The sequence below is a fragment of the Oncorhynchus mykiss genome, chromosome 16 (genome assembly GCF_057628025.1).
Source record: "Oncorhynchus mykiss isolate SJ-2025 chromosome 16, ASM5762802v1, whole genome shotgun sequence".
Taxonomy (NCBI): Eukaryota; Metazoa; Chordata; class Actinopteri; order Salmoniformes; family Salmonidae; genus Oncorhynchus; species Oncorhynchus mykiss.
In genome coordinates this window covers 65,197,501-65,222,900 of record NC_143037.1, presented here as the reverse complement: position 1 = coordinate 65,222,900, position 25,400 = coordinate 65,197,501, and the positions used below count along the sequence as shown (strand labels likewise).

At 45.0% G+C, this 25,400-nt stretch overlaps 2 protein-coding genes across 8 annotated transcripts in view; both read left to right on the top strand.

The window, feature by feature from the left end:
* The window catches only part of LOC118939569 (sterile alpha motif domain-containing protein 10-like), a 173,369-nt gene extending 161,540 nt beyond the window's left edge, over positions 1-11,829 (top strand). Inside the window, exon 5 of the mRNA XM_036947529.2 lies at positions 6,916-11,829. Coding sequence (XP_036803424.1) covers positions 6,916-6,938 — 23 coding nt within the window. The 3' untranslated portion in view covers positions 6,939-11,829. The remainder of the gene's footprint in view (positions 1-6,915) is intronic.
* A 5,691-nt stretch (positions 11,830-17,520) lies between these two features.
* znf512b (zinc finger protein 512B) overlaps positions 17,521-25,400 on the top strand; it is a 75,759-nt gene continuing 67,879 nt past the window's right edge. For 2 of the 7 annotated variants that reach the window (XM_090203750.1, XM_090203754.1), the window contains exons 1-3: positions 17,964-18,067; positions 18,323-18,467; positions 18,578-18,779. The gene's annotated coding sequence lies outside the window, so the exon portion shown is untranslated. Of the gene's footprint in view, positions 18,780-25,400 lie in introns of all 7 variants that reach the window. The other 5 variants (XM_036947527.2, XM_036947526.2, XM_090203749.1 and 2 more) reach the window with 5 other exon arrangements.

Genomic DNA, 25,400 nt, shown 5'->3' with positions numbered 1-25,400 from the left:
CACTCATCACTAACAGACAAACCATGGAGCTCGCCAACTCTCTTGGTAGAGGCGATGGCCACCAGAAATGCTCTTAAGACAGAGATGTTTAAAGTCTATAGCATTGAAGGGCGGTCTGGATAGTTCTCCAAGAACCAGATCCAAAACCCATTCGGGAACTGAGGAGACTCCTGAGGGGCGTAATTGACGGACTCCCTTAAGAAATCTGGCCATAAGTGGGTGGCTTCCAAGCGGCCCATCCTGCTCTTTATCATGACATGATGAACTTGCTGCTGCATACACATTAAGTGTGGATGCAGCCCTGTCAGCATCAAACAAAGACCTTGAAAACTGGAGCAAGTTTCTGGAACAACCCCCTGCTCCCCACACCACACCACTGGCAGAACACACGCCACCTTGTGTCATAGGTTGACGTGGTGGAGGGGGCCCTGGCACTCTGTAAGATGTTAACAGAGGGCTCAAGATCTAAACCAGACCATTTCGCTGTTCAGTGAACATGCCCACAGCAGCAGGCAGGAGGGAATCACCTCTGCCTGTGACAATAGGTTCGGCCTCTGAGGTAGTTCCCATGCTGTCCCCGCTAGGAGTGCTCAACCAGTGGTGGCCCGCTTCATTCCTTGGACACAGTCAGACGAATATACCTGTTTTCCTTGGGATGGAAACCTTGAGCATTGAACTACATCTGCAGGGGTCTCAAGTGTAGGAGGCCCTGTGGGGTCAGAAGAGAGGCTACAGAGAGGAGACCCATCAGTCTCTGACACTGAAGAACAGTCACCTTCTGGTCTTGGACAAAAGGATTGAGATCTACAATTTTCTGGGCTCGCTCTTGGGTGAGGTGAGCCGTCATTGCAGACGAGTGGCTCCGCATGCACATGAACGTCACCGTTTGAGTGGGGACTAGGTGGCTTTTTTGCATGTTCATCCTGAGGACTAGCTCTGAGATGTGCTTCAGGAGAGATGTTTTGTCTGCTCCTGCCTGTTCTCGTGAATGAGCACAGATTAGCCATTCATCTAGGTAATTCAGTACCATCATCCCCTGTGATGTTAGGGGGGCTAGAGCGGCATGCATGCCTTCTGTGAATGTAGTTGGTGCCAAGGAGAGGAAGAAAGGTTGCACTTGGTACTCGTACGCCATGCCGTTGAAAGCAAAGCACAGGAACTTCCTGTAAGCCGGGTGGATCGGTACATGGAAGTAGTCATCTGTTAAGTTGACATTGCTGAACCACTGGCCTGTGCTAATATCCTGTAAGATGCGGGACAGAGATAGCATCTTGAAGAGGAGTGTTTTCAAGCACCGGTTGAAAAGCCTCAAGTCCTGGATGAGGCGAAAGCCACCCTCTTGGGGCTAGGAAATATAATCTATAGAACCCACTGTGCTGTTGTCTGATTGCATTCTTCTTCAGCAGGGAGGCAGTCTCCATCTGGAGAGCTTATCTTTTCAGGGGGTTGGCGGTTGTAGTTGACCAAACCCCTCTGGTGGCTAGCATCGGAAGTGGAGTTTGTACCGCTGTAATACTGTATCCAGCACAGAGGGGGACTCCACAGGCAGAAGCAACCAATGCCGGAGTCACACCCATCAGGACGACTGAGGAGGCCCGTCCTTCTATAGAGGGATGGTGCTTGTGGTGCCTCTGCCTGTGCTGATGGTGGTGCCACTGTTGACCTGGGGTCTGTTGACGTGGCTGATCAGGGCATTCCTGGTTAGGGGGAGGGCCCATGTGCCCTTTCAAGGCAGAGGAGAGCTGAGGTCTAGACTGCAATGGTCTTTGGGTAGGGTAATGGGGGGCAGGGGACCCAAGAAAAACTGCAGTCTTTCTGTCCTTCTGCAACTTGGCCTGGGGAAATGGGGAGGTCCATAAAGGGTTTCTTCACGGAGGTCGACATCTTTGTGTGTGAGAGCCAAAGCTGTCTGTGTTACAAGATGACCGTAGACAGGGGTTTTCCATTAGCACGTGACATCTCAGCATTTAAGAGGGAGAGGAGTATGGACACCTGAGTCATTTCAGCCATCTCAGGGTCACCGTTGATGGATAAGTGAGCTTTCAGACCATGCAGGTATGTCTGCAGCAGAGTGGTCGCATTCATAAGGCGAGCCACCATGGCCAAGGTCAGGAAGGTGTCCTTTAATTGGACATCAGCAGCCTGGTGAGGCCCCGGAGGACAGCAGGGAGACTTACCAATGATCTCCTTGTCTATGAGGACCATGGCCGCAACAATGGGGTCCATGACAGGGTATTCATCCAGTCCCAACTCCTCGGGGGAAGCCATGAAGTTCCATGGTTTGAATTGGCTTGAGACATGGAACCTTGAGTTCACATTATCCCAAGTTCCATGGCTTGCCTTGGCTTGAGACATGGAACCTTGAGTTCACATTAGCCCAAGTCTGACACAGTTCCTTGGGGAACTCGGGGCACTGAGGTATGTACACTCGGCCCGGTCTGCTGTTAAGGTCTGGTTTAATATCCAGAGCTTACAAAACCCTAGAGGAGAGCTGCTGCATACAGTGTGAACTGCAGAGGTGGGTGCTTCACTCTCAGCCCTCTCTGAGAACATGGATCGCTGACCCAGAACTGGCCTCAGAGGTCTCTTCGTCTAGGTCATTACCAGGAAAGATGGAGATAGCATCAGGATCCTGTCTTCAGTCTTCAACGGAGCCTGTCAGGCTGAGAGAGTGGAGATAGGAAGACAGAGAGGCTGCCTGGGCCTCCAACTCATCCAGAGTAGGTCCCCTGTCCTTCTTGGACTGCTTGGTGGGCGGGCCGCTGCTGAGCAGGGTTGTTTACGCTTGAGACCGCTCCCGGAGCCTCTAGTGTTTGTCTCCCTCATCATAGCTAATCGTGAATCGCATAGACGTGGGCCAAGAATAGCACTATCCATGCAGTTGAAGGGGGACTCCACAGCCTAAATGGCATGCTCTAAACCCAGGCACATCAAACAGGTGGGATGGGCATCAGCCAAAGCCAAGCCAGCACTGCATTTATCGCAGTAGTATGGCATGGTGGATAATCTTCTCTATGTTTAGACAGAAGCAGAAATACAGATATGTCTTATAGAACAGATTATTTTTTAACACCCCTTTAATACTACACCAGGTGTAAGTATAAAGTAGTTCTGTTCTCAGGGCAATATGTGAATTAAGTAATAATATATTCTATGGGTATCAAAATATATTAGGGAAATTCCACTGACAATCCCCAAAAGGTATGGATGTGAGGAGCCAGACTCAATTGACACAGTGACTGACTGTGTGAGGAGGGGTCTTTAAGAACAGACTGGCATGTGAAATTAGTGAGAGGCATGTGCTCTGAATCTCACTCTGCCACCGGCTACAGCTCGAGCCAGTAATGGGACTTTGCAAGCTAGTATGCGAAGACTGGACATTGAGGTGCGACTCGGCAATCACCCGTCCTACTTCTGGAAAGAAACATATTTAGCTACAGCTAGATAACACACAGTCTCCCCTCGCCTGGTTAGGCGCGATACCCAGCCTGAATCTTCAGAGAGAAGAGGCTAGCGTCCAGCTGAAGTGAACAAGCAACATGTAACGCAATTAGCCAGGAGGCTAACCAGTGGACAGAAACAGACAAGACAACAAAGCCATGTGCAGTGTACAGGTTGGCCCAACCCGTTCACCCTACTTCGTAGCACGGTGTCGACCTGTAAGAAAAAACTGAACCGGCTTCAAAACACTGCAGAGCAGTGTACTCCAAACACTCAGTGAACAACTCACTTAAAGAGTCTTCTACATTCACTTCTCGCTCACTTCTGGTTGCTGAAGGAAGAAAACAGGAAGTGATGCTAGGCGCCCTGGTATTTACAGGGGGTGGAGGGCATGCGCATCACTCCCGTGCCATAGAATTACTCTGAAATTAATCTTTATATCCCATTGATTGACTAGCATAGTCCCTCAAGTGAAATAGAACTGGGCTACATAATTGGGACAATGCCAAATAGCGAAGCTTCTGCGGTGGTGTTCAAATGTAGACTAAGTAGTTTTTGTTCTCCTTGCATTGATTATTGCATCATAGGCTACATCTTTGAAAACAGAAGGAGCTTCTTTTTTTCTACCAAAGTGAAGTTCTGTTTTCTCATTGAAAGTGTTTATTGTTCTCTTGGCCTTCGTCAGAGCTTTTAAACCATATTTTTATTTGTGAATATGTCGGCACCGGGGACACGGGATGTTTCGACACCGGGGACACGGGATGTGTCGGCACCGGGGACGCGGGATGTGTCGGCACCGGGGACGCGGGATGTGTCGGCACCGGGGACGCGGGATGTGTCGGCACCGGGGACGCGGGATGTGTCGGCACCGGGGACGCGGGATGTGTCGGCACCGGGGACACGGGATGTGTCGGCACCGGGGACACGGGATGTGTCGGCACCGGGGACACGGGATGTGTCGGCACCGGGGAAACGGGATGTGTCGGCACCGGGGAAACGGGATGTGTCGGCACCGGGGACACGGGATGTGTCGGCACCGGGGACACGGGATGTGTCGGCACCGGGGACGCGGGATGTGTCGGCACCGGGGACACGGGATGTGTCGGCACCGGGGACACGGGATGTTTCGACACCGGGGACACGGGATGTGTCGGCACCGGGGACGCGGGATGTGTCGGCACCGGGGACGCGGGATGTGTCGGCACCGGGGACGCGGGATGTGTCGGCACCGGGGACACGGGATGTGTCGGCACCGGTGTGTCGGCACCGGGGACACGGGATTTGTTGGCACCGGGGAAACGGGATGTGTCGGCACCGGGGACACGGGATGTGTCGGCACCGGGGACACGGGATGTGTCGGCACACGGGATGTGTCGGCACCGGAGAAACGGGATGTGTCGGCACCGGGAACACGGGATGTGTCGGCACCGGGGACACGGGATGTGTCGGCACCGGGGACACGGGATGTGTCGGCACCGGGGACACGGGATGTGTCGTCACCGGGGACGCGGGATGTGTCGGCACCGGGGAAACGAGATGTGTCGGCACCGGGGAAACGGGATGTGTCGTCACCGGGGACGCGGGATGTGTCGGCACCGGGGACACGGGATGTGTCGTCACCGGGGACGCGGGATGTGTCGGCACCGGGGAAACGAGATGTGTCGGCACCGGGGAAACGGGATGTGTCGTCACCGGGGACGCGGGATGTGTCGGCACCGGGGACACGGGATGTGTCGGCACCGGGGACACGGGATGTGGCTGCGTTATTGATGTCATGTTAATCAGGGTTTTTGATTTGAACGTATGGATTGTTTTAGTTTTGTAGGCTAAGTTACCTATTTCATTATTTACTTTATGGAACAAACCTTAGCAGTCATCCTGATCTCGTTCCCAATGATCAGTGCTTTAGTATGAAATGTTTTGGTGTGTATACAAGGCTATTTGATTCAAGTTATATATGTTACAGCACTTTGGTTTCACTAATAAATACAGTATTGTCTGTTTATGTCTCCAGTCCTTTTTAAATAGGTATAGGTCGAATGTAATAGTCTGCCAATAACCAGCCTCAGTAGGTCTATAACTCCATTCCTATTCTACTCAGAGTTTAGAGAAATTGGAAATGAGGCTCTTTAATGCGATGCATGTCTGTTGAATTTGGAACTCGACCACGCCCCACCTACTCAGCCATTCAGGACCTACTACTGCGTTGCAGCCATGGCATACTGCATACTTTTCACTAAACTATACATGCTAAATAGTATGCAACGATGAGTACATAGTATGCAGTTTATGTATATAGTACGCTCTCTGTCCCTTCCTTCTGTCAACATGTCCTATTTCCTGTGAAGTAAGTGTGTGTGTGTGTGTGTGTGTGTGTGTACGTGTGTGTATGAGCGGTGCTTGAGTGGAACAAGCCATCTGCTCCATAATGCGGTAATTAGCAACAAAAAAAATTGAATGCCGTCATCCCCCCTCCCTGAAATGTTGTCAGCAACCCCTCAGTTGCCATGGGACGTCGCTGGGGTAACCTTGTCGCTAGGTTGCAACGTTCCTTTTGATTTTCTGTTGTTCCGTGTCCTGGTGGAGAGAGTTCTGTTCACAGTTCCATGCGCTGTCTGTCTGTCTGTCTGTCTGCCTGTCTGCCTGTCTGCCTGCCTGTCTGTCTGTCTGTCTGTCTGTCTGTCTGTCTGTCTGTCTGTCTGTCCGTCCGCTCGACTGAACTGAAATGTGAATTCACTGGGGCAGAAAGCATGACAGGCTCAGAAATAAAAAGGAACATGACATTTTTACCCAAACACAAATTTGCTCAGGAACCCCTTAGTCCTCATCTCCTCTTAGAAGATCTACATCTAAGAGATAGACCCCCTTTACCTGAACAAATCTCAAGCCCCCCTCAGTCCCATCTGCCTTTCTTTCTCCACCTGCTAACTCCTTCTCTCCCCCTCTCTTTGTCTCAGGGCTGATTCTCTCCAATATCATGTTAGATCTGCCTGTGTATTAGAGACAGTGATAACTCAAATGTCTCCTTCTTCTTTTATATTCCTCCAATGTAAAAATATAGTTTGTTGTCATTTGAGGCCGGTGTAAAAGTGAATCACAGAAACCAATCGGTCACGCCTATGGGTCATAGACGTCAATGACTTTCATATGAGAATGGTTTAAGGCATAGAGAGAATGTGAACCAGAGGTTTCACTCTACAGACTGATGGTTCAGAAATAATTCTTAATGCAACTGGGTTGTTGACAGATAAGACAGGGTTTGAAGAGAGGGCAGACAGAGGCAGGTGATCTGGATGGCTCAGTATGTGTGTGTGTGTGTGTGTGTGTGTGTGTGTGTGTGTGTGTGTGTGTGTTGTTGGAGTTGAGCATTATGGTGTGAAAGACAGTGATGCCAATCCAACTCCAAACCCCACTGTTTTCCTTGTATTCATATCTCTCTCTTTCTCTCTGTCTCTCCTCTCCCTCTCCCTGCAGCCTCCTTTGGAAACATCTCTTAGCTCATCCCTCCGTCCGTTTGGCAGCCCTCACTCTCCTCTGCTATTTCCAGTAGCCATGGAAGGACCTGCTCACTCCAGATATGTGAACGCAGAATAGGGCTGTGAGAGGAGGGAAGAAAGGAGGGGAGAGAGGACAGAAAAGAAGAGAGAAGAGGAGTCTTTAGACTACATGCCAAACACACTGAAGGAGGTTTCCCATTCAACAAGGCCAAACTGGTTTAAATGATGAGAGAGAGAGAGAGAGAGAGAGAGAGAGAGAGAGAGGTGCTGAATACAAGGGCACACACTGTAACATAGATATAAGATGTTTGAAAGGATATTGACAATGTAGACCAATGAGATCTTAACTACAACAGATTCCCTCCTTTCTGGTTTATTGTTTTGTTTTGGGGTGTAGAGAGGAGTATTGTTACTGATCAATTACTGTAGTTCATTATGGTGGCTGCATTACTCCAAGGTTGGTGGAAAGCAAATGCAGCAAACTACTGAATGTCAATGTCTCTGTATCATACTCACATCACCACCCGACTGTTCACAATGTTTCTTTTCCTCTCAGGATTTTCATTTTGGAATATGTATTTATAGTTTTGATAGCTCTAATTCATACAGTATAAAGTATATATACTCTTGCCTTCATTAGCACCCTCTCCCCATAGCACATTCTCTTCCTTTAATCTCTTTTATAAAGCCTTGTCTTCACAATGTACAGAATGTCACCCCCCAAATCATGTCTTTGTACTGTAAATGAACCATGTCTATGACAAACATACACAGAACCAGTCAAAAATTGGGACACACCTACTCATTCAAGGGTTTTTCTTTATTTTTACTATTTTTACATTGTAGAATATTGGTGAAGACATCAAAACTATGAAATGACACATGAAAAAATGTAGAAACCAACAAATCTAAATATATTTTCTAATTTGGATTCTTGAAAGTAGCCACCCTTTTCCTTAATGACAGCTTTAAACACTCTTGGCATTCTTTCATCCAGCTTCATGACGAATGCTTTTCCAACAGTCTTGAAGGAGTTCCCACATATGCTGAGCACCTGTTGGCTGTTTTCCTGTCACTCTGCGGTCCAACTCATCCCAAACCATCTCAATTGGGTTGAGGTCGGGTGATTGTGGAGGCCAGGTCATCTGATACAGCACTCCATCACCCTTCTTCTTGGTCAAATAGCCCTTACACAGCCTGGAGGTGTGTTGGGTATTGTCCTGTTGAAAACATATTATAGTCCCACTAAGTGCAAACCAGATGGGATGGTATATCTCTGCAGAATGCTGTGGTAGCCATGCTGGTTAAGTGTGCCTTGAATTCGAAATAAATCACTGACAATGTCACCAGCAAAGCCCCCCACACCATCACACCTCCTCCTCCACCTCCATACTTCACGGTGGGAACCACACATGCGGAGATCCTCCGTTCACCTGCTCTGTGTCTCACAAAGACACAGTGTTTATTTGGGCTGTAAGCTGAGGTGCAGTTAACTCTAATGAACTTATCCTATGCAGCAGAGGTAACTCTGGGTCTTCCTTTCCGAGCCAGTTTCATCATAGCGCTTGATGGTTTTTACGACTACACTTGAAGAAACTTTAAAAGTTATTGAAATGTTCTGGACTAACGGACCGTCAAGTCTTAAAGTAATGATGGACTGTCTTTTCTCTTTGCTTATTTGAGCTGTTCTTGTCGTAATATGGACTTGATCTTTTACCGAATAGGGCCATCTTCTGTATACCACCCCTACCTTGTCACAACACAACTGATTGGATCAAACGCATTAACGAAAGAAATTCCACAAATGTACTTTTAACAAGGCAAACCTGTTAATTGAAATGCTTTCTAGGTAAATACCTCATGAAGCTGGTTGAGAGAATGCCAAGAGTGTGTAAAGTTGTCATCAAGCCAAAGGGTGGCTACTTTGAAGAATCTCAAATATAAAATATATTTTGATTTGTTTAACACTTTTTTGGTTACTGCATGATTCCATATGTGTTATTTCATAGTTTATGTCTTCCCTATTATTCTACAATCTAGAAAATAGTAAAAATAAAGAAAAACCCTTGAATGAGTAGGTGTATCCAAACTTTTGACTGGCACTGTATATTATTTGAACGTTCTAGAGGAACATAAGCTGTAGACCTGAATATAATGTAGACCTATACCTTTAGCATTTTATAAACAGAGGATTTTGATAGGTCATGCTATGACAGATGTTTGCTGTGATTGTTTCTGCCCTAGCTGTATTTGATAAAGCAATAATCAGAGATGTAGCTGGCCAAAAGCAATGGTTATATTCTACTAGTATGAGTCAAATGCCTACATCTCCCATGATGCAGTAGAAGTATACTGTAGTTACAACTCCATTGTGTAAAAATAATCAATTTTTGTGTGTTTCTCATAACACCAGAAGTGCACAACTCCAGTTCTCGAGGGCTCCTATCCTGCTGGTCTCTCTCTCTCTCTCTCTCTCTTTCTCTCTTTCTCTCTCTCTCTCATTGATCAGTTAGTGTAACTAATTGACTATAGATTCCACACACCTGGTAGCCCAAGGAATCAACTTGTCATTGAAAGGGAGCATATGGTGTATACTGTTCGCCCTGGAGGACTGAAGCTATGCACCTCCACCCTACACCATGTCTCTCATTGATAGCTATACATATTACAGAGATTATTGAGAGGAACCAGACCAGCTGCCTGCTATTACTGTCACACTGTGAATCCAGACACCTTTACTGTGCTTCATAAACATACCAGAAATCACATACTCAGCATGAGCGTAACTAAAGATCCTCTGAAGAAAGCAACATGGGCCAATACACAGGTAACTGACAAAATGAAGGAAATGCTTGAGTAAATGAGAGATACAAAGTATATTTGAAAGCAGGTGCTTCCACAAAGGTGTGGTTCCTGAGTTAATTGAGCAATTAACATCTCATCATGCTTAGGTGTCATGTATACAAATCCTCAGTTGACCGTTACTTCGGCTACCATGGCTAGAAGGAAAGATCTCAGTGAGTCTCAAATGAGCATAGGGGGTTTAAAGTGTGTGTGTGTGTGTGTGTGTGTGTGTGTCAGTCACCAGATCTCAACCCAATTGAACACTTGTGGTAGATTCTGGAGCGGCGCCTGAGACAGCGTTTTCCACTATCAACAAAACACCAAATTTCTCCTGGAAGAATGGTGTCACATCCCTCTACTAGAGTTCCAGACAATCTATGCCAAGGCACATTGAAGCTATCCTGGTGGCTGGTGATGCCCCAACCATGCAACTTCATCTCACACTTTCACTTTGAGATTTGACGTAATTGGATGAATGTCAATGTTTTTTGACCCATTTATTCCCAACACTCTATTTGACACTTTATTTAGGTGTTTCCTTTATTTCGACAGTTACATGTACAGTATGTGTTTTTGTTTCATTACGAAAATGAAGGTTACATTTTCAGAATTGATGTTGAAGGGGAGCAGGTCTTCTATGGTTGAGCATAGAACTATTCTGGGGAACAGGCTACCCACTGGGCACACATGTTGAATCAACGTTGTTTCCATGTCATTTCAATTAAATTACTTTGAACCAACGTGGAATAGACGTTGAATTGACATCTGTAACCAGTGGGAAGGCTCCCATCCTTTCCTCCCTTCCCGCCCTCAATCCCTCCCTCTACCCCTCCCTCAATCCCTCCATCTATCCCTCCCTCTATCCCTCCCGCTATCCCTCCCTCTATCCCTCCCTCTACCCCTCCCTCTATCCCTCCCTCTACCCCTCCCTCTACCCCTCCCTCTACCCCTCCCTCTATCCCTCCCTCTATCCCTCCCTCTACCCCTCCCTCTATCCCTCCCTCTACCCCTCCCTCTACCCCTCCCTCTATCCCTCCCGCTATCCCTCCCTCTATCCCTCCCTCTATCCCTCCCTCTATCCCTCCCTCTACCCCTCCCTCTATCCCTCCCTCAATCCTCCCTCTACCCCTCCCTCAATCCCTCCATCTACCCCTCCCTCTATCCCTTCCTCTATCCCTCTCTCTATCCCTCCCTATCTCTATCCCTCTCTCTATCCCTCCCTATCTCTATCCCTCCCTCTACCCCTCACTATCCCTCTCGCTATCCCTCCCTATCTCTATCCCTCCCTCTACCCCTCCCTCTATCCCTCCCTCTACCCCTCCCTCTATCCCTCCCGCTATCCCTCCCTCTATCCCTCCCTCTATCCCTCCCTCTATCCCTCCCGCTATCCCTCCCTCTACCCCTCCCTCTATCCCTCCCTCTACCCCTCCCTCTATCCCTCCCTCTACCCCTCCCTCTACCCCTCCCTCTATCCCTCCCGCTATCCCTCCCTCTATCCCTCCCTCTATCCCTCCCTCTATCCCTCCCTCTATCCCTCCCGCTATCCCTCCCTCTATCCCTCCCTCTACCCCTCCCTCTATCCCTCCCTCTACCCCTCCCTCTACCCCTCCCTCTACCCCTCCATCTAACCCTCCCTCTACCCCTCCCTCTATCCCTCCCTCTACCCCTCCCTCTAACCCTCCCTCTATCCCTCCCTCTACCCCTCCCTCTACCCCTCCCTCTATCCCTCCCTCTATCCCTCCCTCTATCCCTCCCTCTATCCCTCCCTCTACCCCTCCCTCTATCCCTCCCTTCAGTTGACAAGGACTGTCTGAATGAGGAAACAACTTGACTGTTAAGTGGAAAATACACTGTTATACATTTGTAGATGTGTACAGACACTTCTATTATTTGTTTGTTTACTTTTTCAGATCAAGGATGGGGTTTGTTTGTTTTCGATATGTTAAGGAAAAGGGTTTTAAAGATATGATTATTTACTTGCTGTACAGATGTTAAGAAGAGATATGGAATATGGAGAATCTTTTTTAAATAAAGTAATGCATATTCATGAGATGTATGTTGCTTATCATAATATAACAGTCACGCAATTGCAGCTACACATACCTTCACATATACACACCTTCTCTCAACCATTGGTGCTGTGGACCGAATAAGAGGTCGGTAAGTGGCTGAAGAAACACACAACTATCTGACCTACGTAGAAGCCTTCTCCCACCATGCTATCACAGGTAGTGTAACACACACACTTTCTCTCTGTTTTTGGTGCAGCTGTGGCTGTCTGTGTTAGGGATTGGTGCAGGGAAGCTGGTTAATTAATACTCTCCCCCTCAATGATCTTTGTGTCTCTATGCTCTGTTCTAATCTCTCCCTGGTCCTTGTTCTCCATCAAACACACACTCACACATCCCTCTTTCTTCTCCCCAGGCCCGACCTCAATTGAGTGCAGTCCTGCTTTTGTTGAAGCAGAGCGAAACAGATTCACTTCTGCAGTCCTCTTCCCTAAACCACAACAGCACTCTCAGATAAACTGCTTTGGTCGTGACCGCAGGACTCTAACCTCTCTACCTTACCTTCTACACTTTCTCTCTTTTAACTAAAGGATCGGTGGGTCCCCCGCAGGACGGTTGAGCTAACGTAGGCTAATGCGATTAGCCCGAGGTTGTAAGTAACAAGAACATTTCCCAGGACATAGACATATCTGATATGGGCAGAAAGAATAAATTCTTGTTAATCTAACTGCACTGTCCAATTTACAGTAGCTATTACAGTGAAATAATACCATGTTATTGTTTGAGGAGAGTGCACAGTTATGAACTTGAAAAAGCATTAATACATGAATTAGGCACATTTGGTGAGTCTTGATACAACATTTTGAACAGAAATGCAATGGTTCATTGGATCAGTCTAAATCTTTGCACATACACTGCTGCCATTTGGTGGCCAAAATCTAAATTGTAACTGGGCTGGAATATGGCCTTTCTCTTGCATTTCAAAGATGATACCAACAAAATACCAACAAAAAAAAATACCAACAAAATGCATGTTTTTTTCTTTGCATTATCTTTTACCAGATCTAATGTGTTATATTCTCCTACATTAATTTCACATTTCCACAAACTTCAAAGTGTTTCCTTTCAAATGGTATCAAGAATATGCATATCCTTGCATCAGGTCATGAGCTACAGGCAGTTAGATTTGGGCATGTCATTTTAGGTGAAAATTGAAAAAAAGGGCTAATCCTACTGTTCTTTCTGCTGGAGAGACAGGGCACTGAGAGAATAAATACTCCTGAATTGTGTTATTAACGTGTTGTTTCTGCTGGAGAGACAGGGCACTGAGAGAATAAATACTCATGAGTTGTGTTATTAACGTGTTGTTTCTGCTGGAGAGACAGGGCACTGAGAGAATAAATACTCCTGAGTTGTGTTATTAACGTGTTGTTTCTGCTGGAGTGACAGGGCACTGAAATAATAAATACTCCTGAATTGTGTTATTAACTCTCTCTTTTAACTCTTACCTCTTCTAACTCTCTCTTTTAACCCTCCTTCTAACTATCTCTTTTAACTCTATCTTTTAATTCTCTATTTTTTAAATCTCTCTCTCTTCTTACTCTCTCTCTTAGCTCTCTTTTTTTTTAAACTCTTATCTCTTCTAACTCTCTCTTAACTCTTATCTCTTCTAACTATCTCTTTTAACTCTCTCTTCTAACTTTCTCTTTTAATTCTCACTCTCTTTTAACTCTTCTCTTTTAACTCTCTATCTCTTTTAACTCTCTCTATTAGCTCTCTTTAAAAAAAACTCTTATCTCTTCTAACTCTCTCTTTTAACTCTTATCTCTTCTAACTCTTCTAACTCTTCTTATCTCTTCTAACTCTTCTTGTTTTTCAATCAACCAACAAAACACATTCCACATTCACAGATGTGACAGGCTTAAAAAAATAAAATGTCAAAAAATATAATAATAATACATTTGAAAAAATAAAAAAATAAAATACAATTAAAATGAAAGATTAAAGTCAAATAAAAACACTTAATCTGTTTTCATTCTATGGAGTCTCAAAGGAGTATAATAACATTTGTAAAAAAAATTGTAATTAGATTCTTTCATTTTTACATTGGTAGAGGAGCAGTCGCAAACCTCCGCCCATAACTCATCACTGATAGTCAGACCAAGGTCCTTTTCCCAGATTATTTTCAAAGGAGTAAAGGAGGAGCCTCCTTTCTCAGAAAGGAGTCTATAGATATAAGATATTTTGCCTTTAATGGATTGTGCTGTGACAAGAAGGGTTTCAACTTCATTCAACTGAGTTCTAAAACTCCTCTTGGAGGTAAATGAAGAAATTACATGTCTAATTTGAAGATATTTTTAAAAAAAATGGGATCTTGGCACATCGAATTCACTGCAGAGCTCTTGAAAGGATTTCAGTGTAGTGGTTTTCTGATGAAATAGGTCTGAAAAGGTCCTGATTCCTAGAGTATGCCAAAGATTAAAGTTGGCATCCCTCAGGGCTTTTGGCAAGTCTGGGTTGCCTACTATAGGTGAGTGAGAACATGTTTGGGAGGAAATGTCTCTCTCTCTCTTTTAACTCTATCTCTTCTTACTCTCTCTCTTAGATCTCTTTTTTAACTCGTATCTCTTCTAACTCTCTCTTTTAACTCTATCTTGTAACTCTTATCTCTTCTAACTCTCTCTTTTAACTTGTCTTTTAACTCTCTCTATTTTAAATCTCTCTTAACTCTCTCTCCTCTTACACTCTCTCTTAGCTCTTTTTAAAAACTATCTCTTCTAACTCTCGCTTCTAACTATCGTTTAACTCTCTCTCTTTTAACTCTATTTTAACTCTCTCTCACTCTTGCTCTGCCTCTGTTTCTCAGCCTCTCTCTACCTTTGTAGATCTGTCTCTCCTTATCTCCCTCTATCTGCCGCTCCCTTTATCTTTCTTGATCTTCCTCTCCCTCTATCTTCCTCTGTTTTTCTCTTTCTCTGCAACTGGCTTCACACTGTCTATGGTGAGATAGACCATTATTGAAGAAAGTCGGGGCAGTTGGCTAGGACAAATTAGATAGGACAATTAGATGGCCATTATTTAATATTCCTCTATTTTCACTTCTCCTTTCTCTGGTAACGGTCTGGTGAGGTCTCTCTCTATTCCTCCTTCTGCCCCTGTTCTGTTGTCTGGTGCCCTAGGGAGAGATGTTTACACAGAAAATAGAAGCAGAGAGTGGTAGAGGAAAAATTGATAGAATAGAGAGATATACAAAAGGATTGGAATAGATGGAGATGAAAAGAGAGAAAACAGGATGGACAGAAACATTTAAATGAGAAACAGAGGAAGTGAGGGAGGGAGAAAGGAAAAATCAGAGATGGAGAGGGAGGGAGGACGTCACACCTGTCCAAACGAAGCGTGTCTGGCACCTTGCACCTGCGCCCCCACCTGTCACTCAGTGGCTGAGTCATGTTAGTGAATACTAAGCAGTTTATCCTGCCACCATCCTGCCTCGCTGGCTGTCTGGCTTACTGCTGGGAGACAATTACTGGGTGATACCAAGCATCTCCCTGCCTAATTACATGTAAATCTTTATCATATGGATGGTTCTATGGTAAACAGGTCCTGTCAGCTATGTGACGTCTCATTATGGGTGGAAAGGTAGAGGTGATAGAGTGCAGGCAGTTAGGGAGAAGGACTCTAAGTGTTTATAACCTCAGCTTATGTGTTATTTTCTCTCCCTATCTCTCTTTCTTATTCCATCCTTTCTTATTTCTCTCTCTCTCTCTCTCCTCAGATATAAATGAGCTTAGTGATGCCCAAGGAGGTTTGGAGGTCTGTGTTTCTTAAACAGTGGCTTCTAAATCATGGTTGCTATTCTTTAATCCCACAACACGTTCTCACTTCTCTTTCTGCCTCTGTCACACAGAAGGACTGAGTATCCATTTGAAACCTCATTGCTTGACGCCACATGCAGAGTAGAACACAGTTTCCCTCTAGTTGCCAGGTTGGCCACCTGACAGCTTTTATTAACTATTAACCAGGCTTGTGCCTGCTCAGCAGAGAAAGAGAGGAGTAAATCACTGTAAGGGATTCATGGTCTGTCAACCAGGATCCTGCAATAACCATTCAGTTAGGTTACATTAGAACACAGAGCAGGGGAACAGTAGGACGTAGCTCCATACACTGGGATAGTACTGTTGCTCCGAGGAATTTATTGACTGCCATCAACCTGTGGTCTAATATTTTGTAAGAGAGGAAGAAGATTGATGAGCAGGGTCTACCCTCCCCATTTATTTGAGATTGAGTCCTGCGGATTTCTCCTAATGTGTCTGTGGGATATACTCATCTGGGGTCATTTTTTTGCCACTTCAATCCCCAAAGATTAGGTCTTTTTTTTTTGTCTCCTCTGCTATATTCTAATGGGAAACACCATCAATGTGTTTATCTCAAACTGCAAACCGAGATCCTACCCCAGCACTTTGAAACAGTATTTAAAAACTAGGTACCAGGGTACTTTCAGTAACTGGCGACTAGGCCTACTCAGTGGACAGCCATCAATAAGGACACATGTTTTCCAGTGGTCATATGACAATGTAGCCGACTATATTTCAGTCTTACAGAACCCAGTAGTGAGGCAACACTTCCATCTACTGGATATCTAATGTATGAACATTTCATGTGAGGGGTAGATAAAAAATGTTTTTAATAATTATCTTGGAGCAGTTAGAGAATCTGAATGTAGCTCCCCACTGTGAAGCTCTAATGCAATGGATGAATAGCAGGTGAAAAGGTGGCAGGTTTTGGTCATGTTATCTGTCCCTCTACAAACCATTTCTAATCAGCTGAGAGGAAGGCTGCATTCACACAGGCAGCCAAATTCTGATATTATTTTTCCACTAATTGATCTTTTGACCAATCACGTCAGAACTTTCGCAAAAGACCAATTCGTTTAAAAAATATTTTCTGAATTAGGCCGCCTGTCTAAACGCAGCCAAAGAGAAACAGAGAAGGAATATATATATACATATATATATATACATATATATTTTTAGAGAAGGAAATGGGATTAAAGAAATTAAAACTGCATCCTTAATCATTCCCTCCTTGACGTAGGCCTAACATAACTGATCTAATGTAATTGGACAAGTGAAAGCAAGGGCACCACCATATTGCTTTCACTGTCCAGTCATGTCTCATCAGTAACTACTTCAGAGTGGTCGAAAGGAAGGATACATTTTATATACTGTACCTTGCTTGGGCTCTGACGTTGCCGGGCCCTAAAATGAGTACACCCTGCCCTCTTCTGGTGGTTTAGGGGAACAGCCAGTGTACATGGTTTACGTCATTGTTTCTGATGATTTCCACTTATAAAAAATATTAGGTCATGCTGACTGGCACCAATCACATCTGAGAGAGTCTCCTCTGGTTGTGTGAGCCCACTGTAAGTGGCTATGATTCAGTGGCTGCATGAGTGAGGGCCACGTGTTATACATATCATATCAGAGTATAATGGGGAACATTTAGCTGCTCTTGCAGAAGCTTGCTGATTTAGTAATAGCAATAATAATAATTCATTAGTGGGCAAAATAAGAGAAACTTTCAAAACAAGTGACCTTGGTTCTCGACATTGCATTAGCCTTCACTGTGTTGGAATAAAATGACAGATCAGCAATGCCCAACCATAACAGTCTACATCATCTAACAACCTATTTAACATCCCATATTAAATCGATTGATCCGTTTCTGATAGAGCAGAATAGGTAGCCTATAGCCGATTCTACTCTGCCCCAGCGTCACTATGCAAGTTTCGATTGCTATAGTCTACGAGTGGACTATTATTTGGATTGCCTTGGACTGGCATGAAATCGACGAAACAGCACAACGACAATTGACAATCTAAGGCTGTGCGCAGTTGACTCCCTGAATATTAACGATAAAGGTCGGATGATAATTTAGTAGCCTAACATTACCAGATTAAAACGTTTAGTGAGGCTGTTTTTAAGAATTTATCCTAACCCTTTTTCGTCATGACCACACGGCGTTACATCGGATGAGCCTCATCAAACCGTCAGTTTGGTATCGATACAAAATCGGGTTTATTAGGCAAAAACCCCGAATATTATTTGCGCGATAAAAAATAATAATAACGCGAGAGTTTGCAAGTTGCCAGAAGACTGTAGTTGCAGCTGTCAAAGGAAGAGTGGATACGCGCATGACTCAACACACATTACTGTAGCCTATTACTGTACACGGCCGCGAAGATAATTTCCGTATAAAACCCGAAATAATCCCGAGGTAAGGAACCGCAGACTGCACCGAAAGCGACCGAGGTCGAATCTTTTAATTCCTTTTTTCCTCTGGTTCATTTTCTTTTACTCTAACCAACTCGCTTGCAGCTGTTGAAAATTACTGCACTAAACATATTTTTGTGACTCCCTTTAGCTCCAGCCATTGCAAGGATTTTTTTTTTTACTCCTCCTTCATATTAAAGTCGCCATTTTGCTTCACTGCCTATATAAAACCTTCTTGTATTTTAATGTTTTCTTCAAGGAGTCGGAGACGTCTCTATCTTTCCTGCGTGTCTCCTGATATTCACATTTCTTGAGTTTTCCAACGAGACGATTGAGATTAAAGAAGTGCCTCGTGGTTGCCATATTAATGCACGAAAGGGGGAAAAGTGGATGCTGGAAATAAGGTGAACGTCTTTAGGATTTTAATTGGCATCTCCTTTCCCCCCCTCCTCCTCCCTCTTCCTCATCTTCTTCATCTCTCCTCGTCTTTCCTCGGATTCAAAACGAGGACTAGGCGCGTGGCTAACGACCGTGACGACTGTCAGTCCGTCTCCATCGAAGCCCCCGACCAGACCCGCTTGGAACAGCAGGTGTGATGGCCATGTAAGACCGGGAAAGGCGCATATACCGCGCGAGGTGTAGCCCTACCGCCTGACCCCCACGTGGGTGACCCCGGCCACCCGGCGGCTCGTGTTGGGTGACTCCCGACATTGCAGGTAGGTGTGGCCTTCTAGAACCCCATGTCCCTATTATTAATCAACGGCACAGTAAACATTGTAGCCAGCAGCATTCGAATGCACCAATGTAGCAATCGAAACAGTCCACAAACAATGTTGCTGCAATGTAACCATCTTCAATTAGAGGAGACAGAAGCAAGTCAAACTGCTGTTGCAGCCTATGTGACCTAGGAGGTGAAAAGGGCAATTTGTCTGTGCAGCCTTCAAACATCAGTGTTTTTGTGTGTAAGTGCTCAATTCCAAAATACCCCAGTTCTTTCACTTTGCAGCTGTTTCTGGGGTTCTGCTTTGGTTTCAGCCAGCTGTATGATGTACTGATTTATAACTGTCATGACTAGGTTAGTAGACTATCAAATGTATGCCACACTGCTAAAGTAGCGGGATAATAGCCTATAGCTGTGATGTAGTAGTAACAGTGTTGTAGTATGACAGTAATAAAGTGGGATTACTTAACTCAGAACCTGTGTGTGTGTGTGTGTGTATGTGTGTGTGTGTGTGTGTGTGTGTGTCTTATCTCCCTGCCAGTAACGGTGCCTTGACTCTGTGTGGAAGTTGTGCATTCACTGCTCTGGGTGTATAGTAAGCTACTGTGAATATATAATAAAATAACATTTAGTTGAATTAAAAACTGTAATGCAAATCAGAAAATCAATAAAAATGAATTTGTTTTAGTGTCAATAATATTATAGACATGACAATGAGGGCAAGTCACAATAGGGACACAATAGACCGTGTACATATACAGTATCAGTAGAGAACGGCTCATAAATATGGCTGGAATGGAGTCAATGAAATGGTATCAAACACATGGAAACCACCTCTTTTATGTTTTTTTGTACCATTCTGATGACTCCCTTCCAGCCATTATTATGAGCTATCCACCCCTCAGCAGCCTCCACCGAAATATACTGTATGTATATCTTAGGACAGTGAATGTGGATAATGTCTGTCTGGCTCTCTGGCCTATTTTACAAATCTTGTATCACACCCTCATCCCTGCTTCTCTAGTAGTATGGATCTACCCATATCTTTACAGAGGAAGAAGTAAAACCTGGTTTGAGCAATATTCCTCCCTTGCCTTGTAATACACATGGTCCAGGGCGTGTGTGTGTTTATGCATGTCCAACTAGCTCTCACAGTCTCACATCAGAATTAGACGTTCATCCATGTTGCTCAAACGTCAATGTTCAAAGTGTTTAACTTCTTATGGCTGAGATCCCGCTAACGGGATCGATATGACAACAGCCAGTGAAAGTGCAGGGCACCAAATTCAAACAACAGAAATCTCATAATTAAAATTCCTCAAACATACAAGTATTTTACACCATTTTAAAGATAAACTTGTTGTTAATCCCACCACCGTGTCCGATTTCAAAAAGGCTTTACGACGAAAGCACACCAAATGATTATGTTAGGTCAGTACCTAGTCACAGAAAAACACAGCCATTTTTCCAGCCAAAGAGAGGAGTCACAAAACGCAGAAATGGAGATAAAATTAATCACTAACCTTTGATGATCTTCATCAGATGACAATCATAGGACTTCATGTTACACAATACATGTATGTTTTGTTCGATAAAGTTCATATTTATATCCAAAGATCTGAGTTTACATTGGCGTGCTATGTTCAGTAATGTTTTGCTTCCAAAACATCCGGTGATTTTGCAGAGAGCCACATCAATTTACAGAAATACTCATAATAAACATTGATAAAAGATACAAATGTTATGCATGGAACTTTAGATAAGCTTCTCCTTAATGCAACCGCTGTGTCAGATTTCAAAAGAACTTTACGGAAAAAGCACACCATGCTATAATCTGAGTACGGCGCTCAGACATAAAAACAAGCCCAACAGATACCCGCCATGTTGTGGAGTCAACAGAAGTCAGAAATAGCATTATAAATATTCACTTACCTTTGATGATCTTCATCAGAATGCACTCCCAGGAATCACAGTTCCACAATAAATGTTTGTTTTGTTTGATAAAGTCCATCAGTTATGTCCAAATACCTCCTTTTTGTTTGCGCGTTTAGTTCACAAATCAATATTCACGACGTGCAGGCCAGACGAAAAGTCAAAAAGTTCCGTTACAGTTGGTAGAAACATGTCAAACGATGTATAGAATCAATCTTTAGGATGTTTTAAAATAAATCTTCAATAATGTTTCAACTGGAGAATTCCTTTGTCTTTAGAAATGCAATAGAACGCAGCTACCTGACTGAGCTCATGACATTCTGCCAGACCTCTTACTCAATCAGCTCTTATTGTCTCCTCCTTCACAGTAGAAGCCTCAAACAAGGTTCTAAAGACTGTTGACATCTAGTGGAATCCTGGTTGGATTTTTTTCTCAGGTTTTTGCCTGCCATATGAGTTCTGTTATACTCACAGACATCATTCAAACTGTTTTAGAAACTTGAGTGTTTTCTATCCAAATCTACTAATAATATGCATATCTTAGCTTCTGGGCCTGAGTAGCAGGCAGTTTACTCTGGGCACCTTATTCATCCAAGCTACTCAATACTGCCCCCAGCCATAAGAAGTTTTAAGGTTAAGTTTAGACATTAACTCAGAATTTTTAAGGTTAAGTTTAGGGATTAACTCCAAAATGTTAAGGTTAGGCATTAACTGAATGGTTGAGGTAAGGGTTTAGGTTTGGGATATCTTTGTCGCTGGATTCAAACTTGAAACCTTTGGAATCAGACACAGATGCTTATACCCATCCTCCATCCCTGTCCACCACGCTCACTAGGGGTAGTGGCTGTCATCTCAACCACACTGCACACTGCCCTAACCCATCTGGAGAAGAGGAATACCTACGTTAGAATGCTGTTCATCGACTACAGCTCAGCATTTAACACCATAGTACCCTCCAAGCTCGTCATCAAGCTCGAGACCCTGGGTCTCGACCCCGCCCTGGGCAAATGGGTACTGGACTTCCTGACGGGCCGCCCCCAGGTGATGTGGGTAGGTAACAACATCTCCACCCAGCTGATCCTCAACACTGGGGCCCCACAAGGGTGCGTTCTAAGCCCTCTCCTGTACTCCCTGTTCACCCACGACTGCGTGGCCATGCACGCCTCCAACTCAATCATCAAGTTTGCGGACGACACTACAGTGGTAGGCTTGATTACCAACAACGACAAGACGGCCTACAGGGAGGAGGTGAGGGCCCTCGGAGTGTGGTGTCAGGAAAATAACCTCACACTCAACGTCAACAAAACTAAGGAGATGATTGTGGACTTCAGGAAACAGCAGAGGGAGCACCCCCCTATCCACATCGATGGGACAGTAGTGGAGAGGGTAGTAAGTTTTAAGTTCCTCGGCGTACACATCACAGACAAACTGAATTGGTCCATCCACACAGATAGCGTTGTGAAGAAGACGCAGCAGCTCAACCTCAGGAGGCTGAAGAAATTTGGCTTGTCACCAAAAGCACTCACAAACTTCTACAGATGCACAATCGAGAGCATCCTGTCGGGCTGTATTACCTCCTGGTACGGCAACTGCTCCGCCCACAACCGTAAGGCTCTCCAGAGGGTAGTGAGGTCTGCACAAAGCATCACCGGGGACAAACTACCTGCCCTCCAGGACACCTACACCACCCGATGTCACAGGAAGGCCATAAAAATCATCAAGGACAACAACCACCCGAGCCACTGCCTGTTCACCCCGCTATCATCCAGAAGGTGAGGTCAGTACAGGTGCATCAAAGCAGGGACCGAGAGACTGAAAAACAGCTTCTATCTCAAGGCCATCAGACTGTTAAACAGCCACCACTAACATTGAGTGGCTGCTGCCAACACACTGACTCAACTCCAGCCACTTTAATAATGGGAATTGATGGAAATTGATGTAAAATAAATCACTAGCCACTTTAAACAATGCTACTTAATATAATGTTTACATACCCTACATTACTCATCTCATATGTTTGTGTATATACTGTACTCTATATCATCTACTGCATCTTTATGTAATACATGTATCACTAGCCACTTTAAACTATGCCACTTTGTTTACATACCCTACATTACTCATCTCATATGTATATACTGTACTCGATACCATCTACTGCATCTTGCCTATGCCGTTCTGTACCATCACTCATTCATATATCTTTATGTACATATTCTTTATCCCTTTACACTTGTGTGTATAAGGTAGTAGTTTTGGAATTGTTAGTTAGATTACTCGTTGGTTATTACTGCATTGTCAGAACTAGAAGCACAAGCATTTCGCTACACTCGCATTAACATCTGCTAACAAGCTGACTCCACACTCCAAGACTGCTTCCATCACGTGGACTGGGATATGTTTCGTATTGCGTCAGATAACAATATTGACAAATACGCTGATTCGGTGTGCGAGTTCATTAGAACGTGCGTTGAAGATGTTGTTCCCATAGCAACGATTAAAACATTCCCTAACCAGAAACCGTGGATTGATGGCAGCATTCGCGTGAAACTGAAAGCCCGAACCACTGCTTTTAATCAGGGCAAGGTGACCGGAAACATGACCGAATACAAACAGTGTAGCTATTCCCTCTGCAAGGCAATCAAACAAGCTAAGCGTCAGTATAGAGACAAAGTAGAATCTCAATTCAACGGCTCAGACACAAGAGGCATGTGGCAGGGTCTACAGTCAATCACGGACTACAGGAAGAAATCCAGCCCAGTCACGGACCAGGATGTCCTGCTCCCAGGCAGACTAAATAACTTTTTTGCCCGCTTCGAGGACAATACAGTGCCACTGACACGGCCTGCAACGAAAACATGCGGACTCTCCTTCACTGCAGCCGAGGTGAGTAAGACATTTAAACGTGTTAACCCTCGCAAGGCTGCAGGCCCAGACGGCATCCCCAGCCGCACCCTCAGAGCATGCGCAGACCAGCTGGCCGGTGTGTTTACGGACATATTCAATCAATCCCTATACCAGTCTGCTGTTCCCACATGCTTCAAGAGGGCCACCATTGTTCCTGTTCCCAAGAAAGCTAAGGTAACTGAGCTAAACGACTACCGCCCCGTAGCACTCACTTCCGTCATCATGAAGTGCTTTGAGAGACTAGTCAAGGACCATATCACCTCCACCCTACCCGACACCCTAGACCCACTCCAATTTGCTTACCGCCCAAATAGGTCCACAGACGATACAATCTCAACCACACTGCACACTGCCCTAACCCATCTGGACAAGAGGAATACCTATGTGAGAATGCTGTTCATCGACTACAGCTCGGCATTCAACACCATAGTACCCTCCAAGCTCGTCATCAAGCTCGAGACCCTGGGTCTCGACCCCGCCCTGTGCAACTGGGTACTGGACTTCCTGACGTGCTGCCCCCAGGTGGTGAGGGTAGGCAACAACATCTCCACCCCGCTGATCCTCAACACTGGGGCCCCACAAGGGTGCGTTCTGAGCCCTCTCCTGTACTCCCTGTTCACCCACGACTGCGTGGTCACGCACGCCTCCAACTCAATCATCAAGTTTGCGGACGACACAACAGTGGTAGGCTTGATTACCAACAACGACGAGACGGCCTACAGGGAGGAGGTGAGGGCCCTCGGAGTGTGGTGTCAGGAAAATAACCTCACACTCAACGTCAACAAAACTAAGGAGATGATTGTGGACTTCAGGAAACAGCAGAGGGAACACCACCCTATCCACATCGATGGAACAGTAGTGGAGAGGGTAGCAAGTTTTAAGTTCCTCGGCATACACATCACAGACAAACTGAATTGGTCCACTCACACAGACAGCATCGTGAAGAAGGCGCAGCAGCGCCTCTTCAACCTCAGGAGGCTGAAGAAATTCGGTTTGTCACCAAAAGCACTCACAAACTTCTACAGATGCACAATCGAGAGCATCCTGGCGGGCTGTATCACCGCCTGGTACGGCAACTGCTCCGCCCACAACCGTAAGGCTTTCCAGAGGGTAGTGAGGTCTGCACAACGCATCACCGGGGGCAAACTACCTGCCCTCCAGGACACCTACACCACCCGATGTTACAGGAAGGCCATAAAGATCATCAAGGACATCAACCACCCGAGCCACTGCCTGTTCACCCCGCTATCATCCAGAAGGTGAGGTCAGTACAGGTGCATCAAAGCTGGGACCGAGAGACTGAAAAACAGCTTCTATCTCAAGGCCATCAGACTGTTAAACAGCCACCACTAACATTGAGTGGCTGCTGCCAACACACTGACACTGACACTGACTCAACTCCAGCCACTTTAATAATGGGAATTGATGGGAAATGATCTAAATATATCACTAGCCACTTTAAACAATGCTACCTTATATAATGTTACTTACCCTACATTATTCATCTCATATGCATACGTATATACTGTACTCTATATCATCGACTGCATCCTTATGTAATACATGTATCACTAGCCACTTTAACTATGCCACTTTGTTTACATACTCACCTCATGTATATACTGTACTCGATACCATTTACTGAATCCTGCCTATGCTGCTCTGTACCATCACTCATTCATATATCCTTATGTACATATTCTTTATCCCCTTACACTGTGTATAAGACAGTAGTTTTGGAATTGTTAGTTAGATTACTTGTTGGTTATTACTGCAT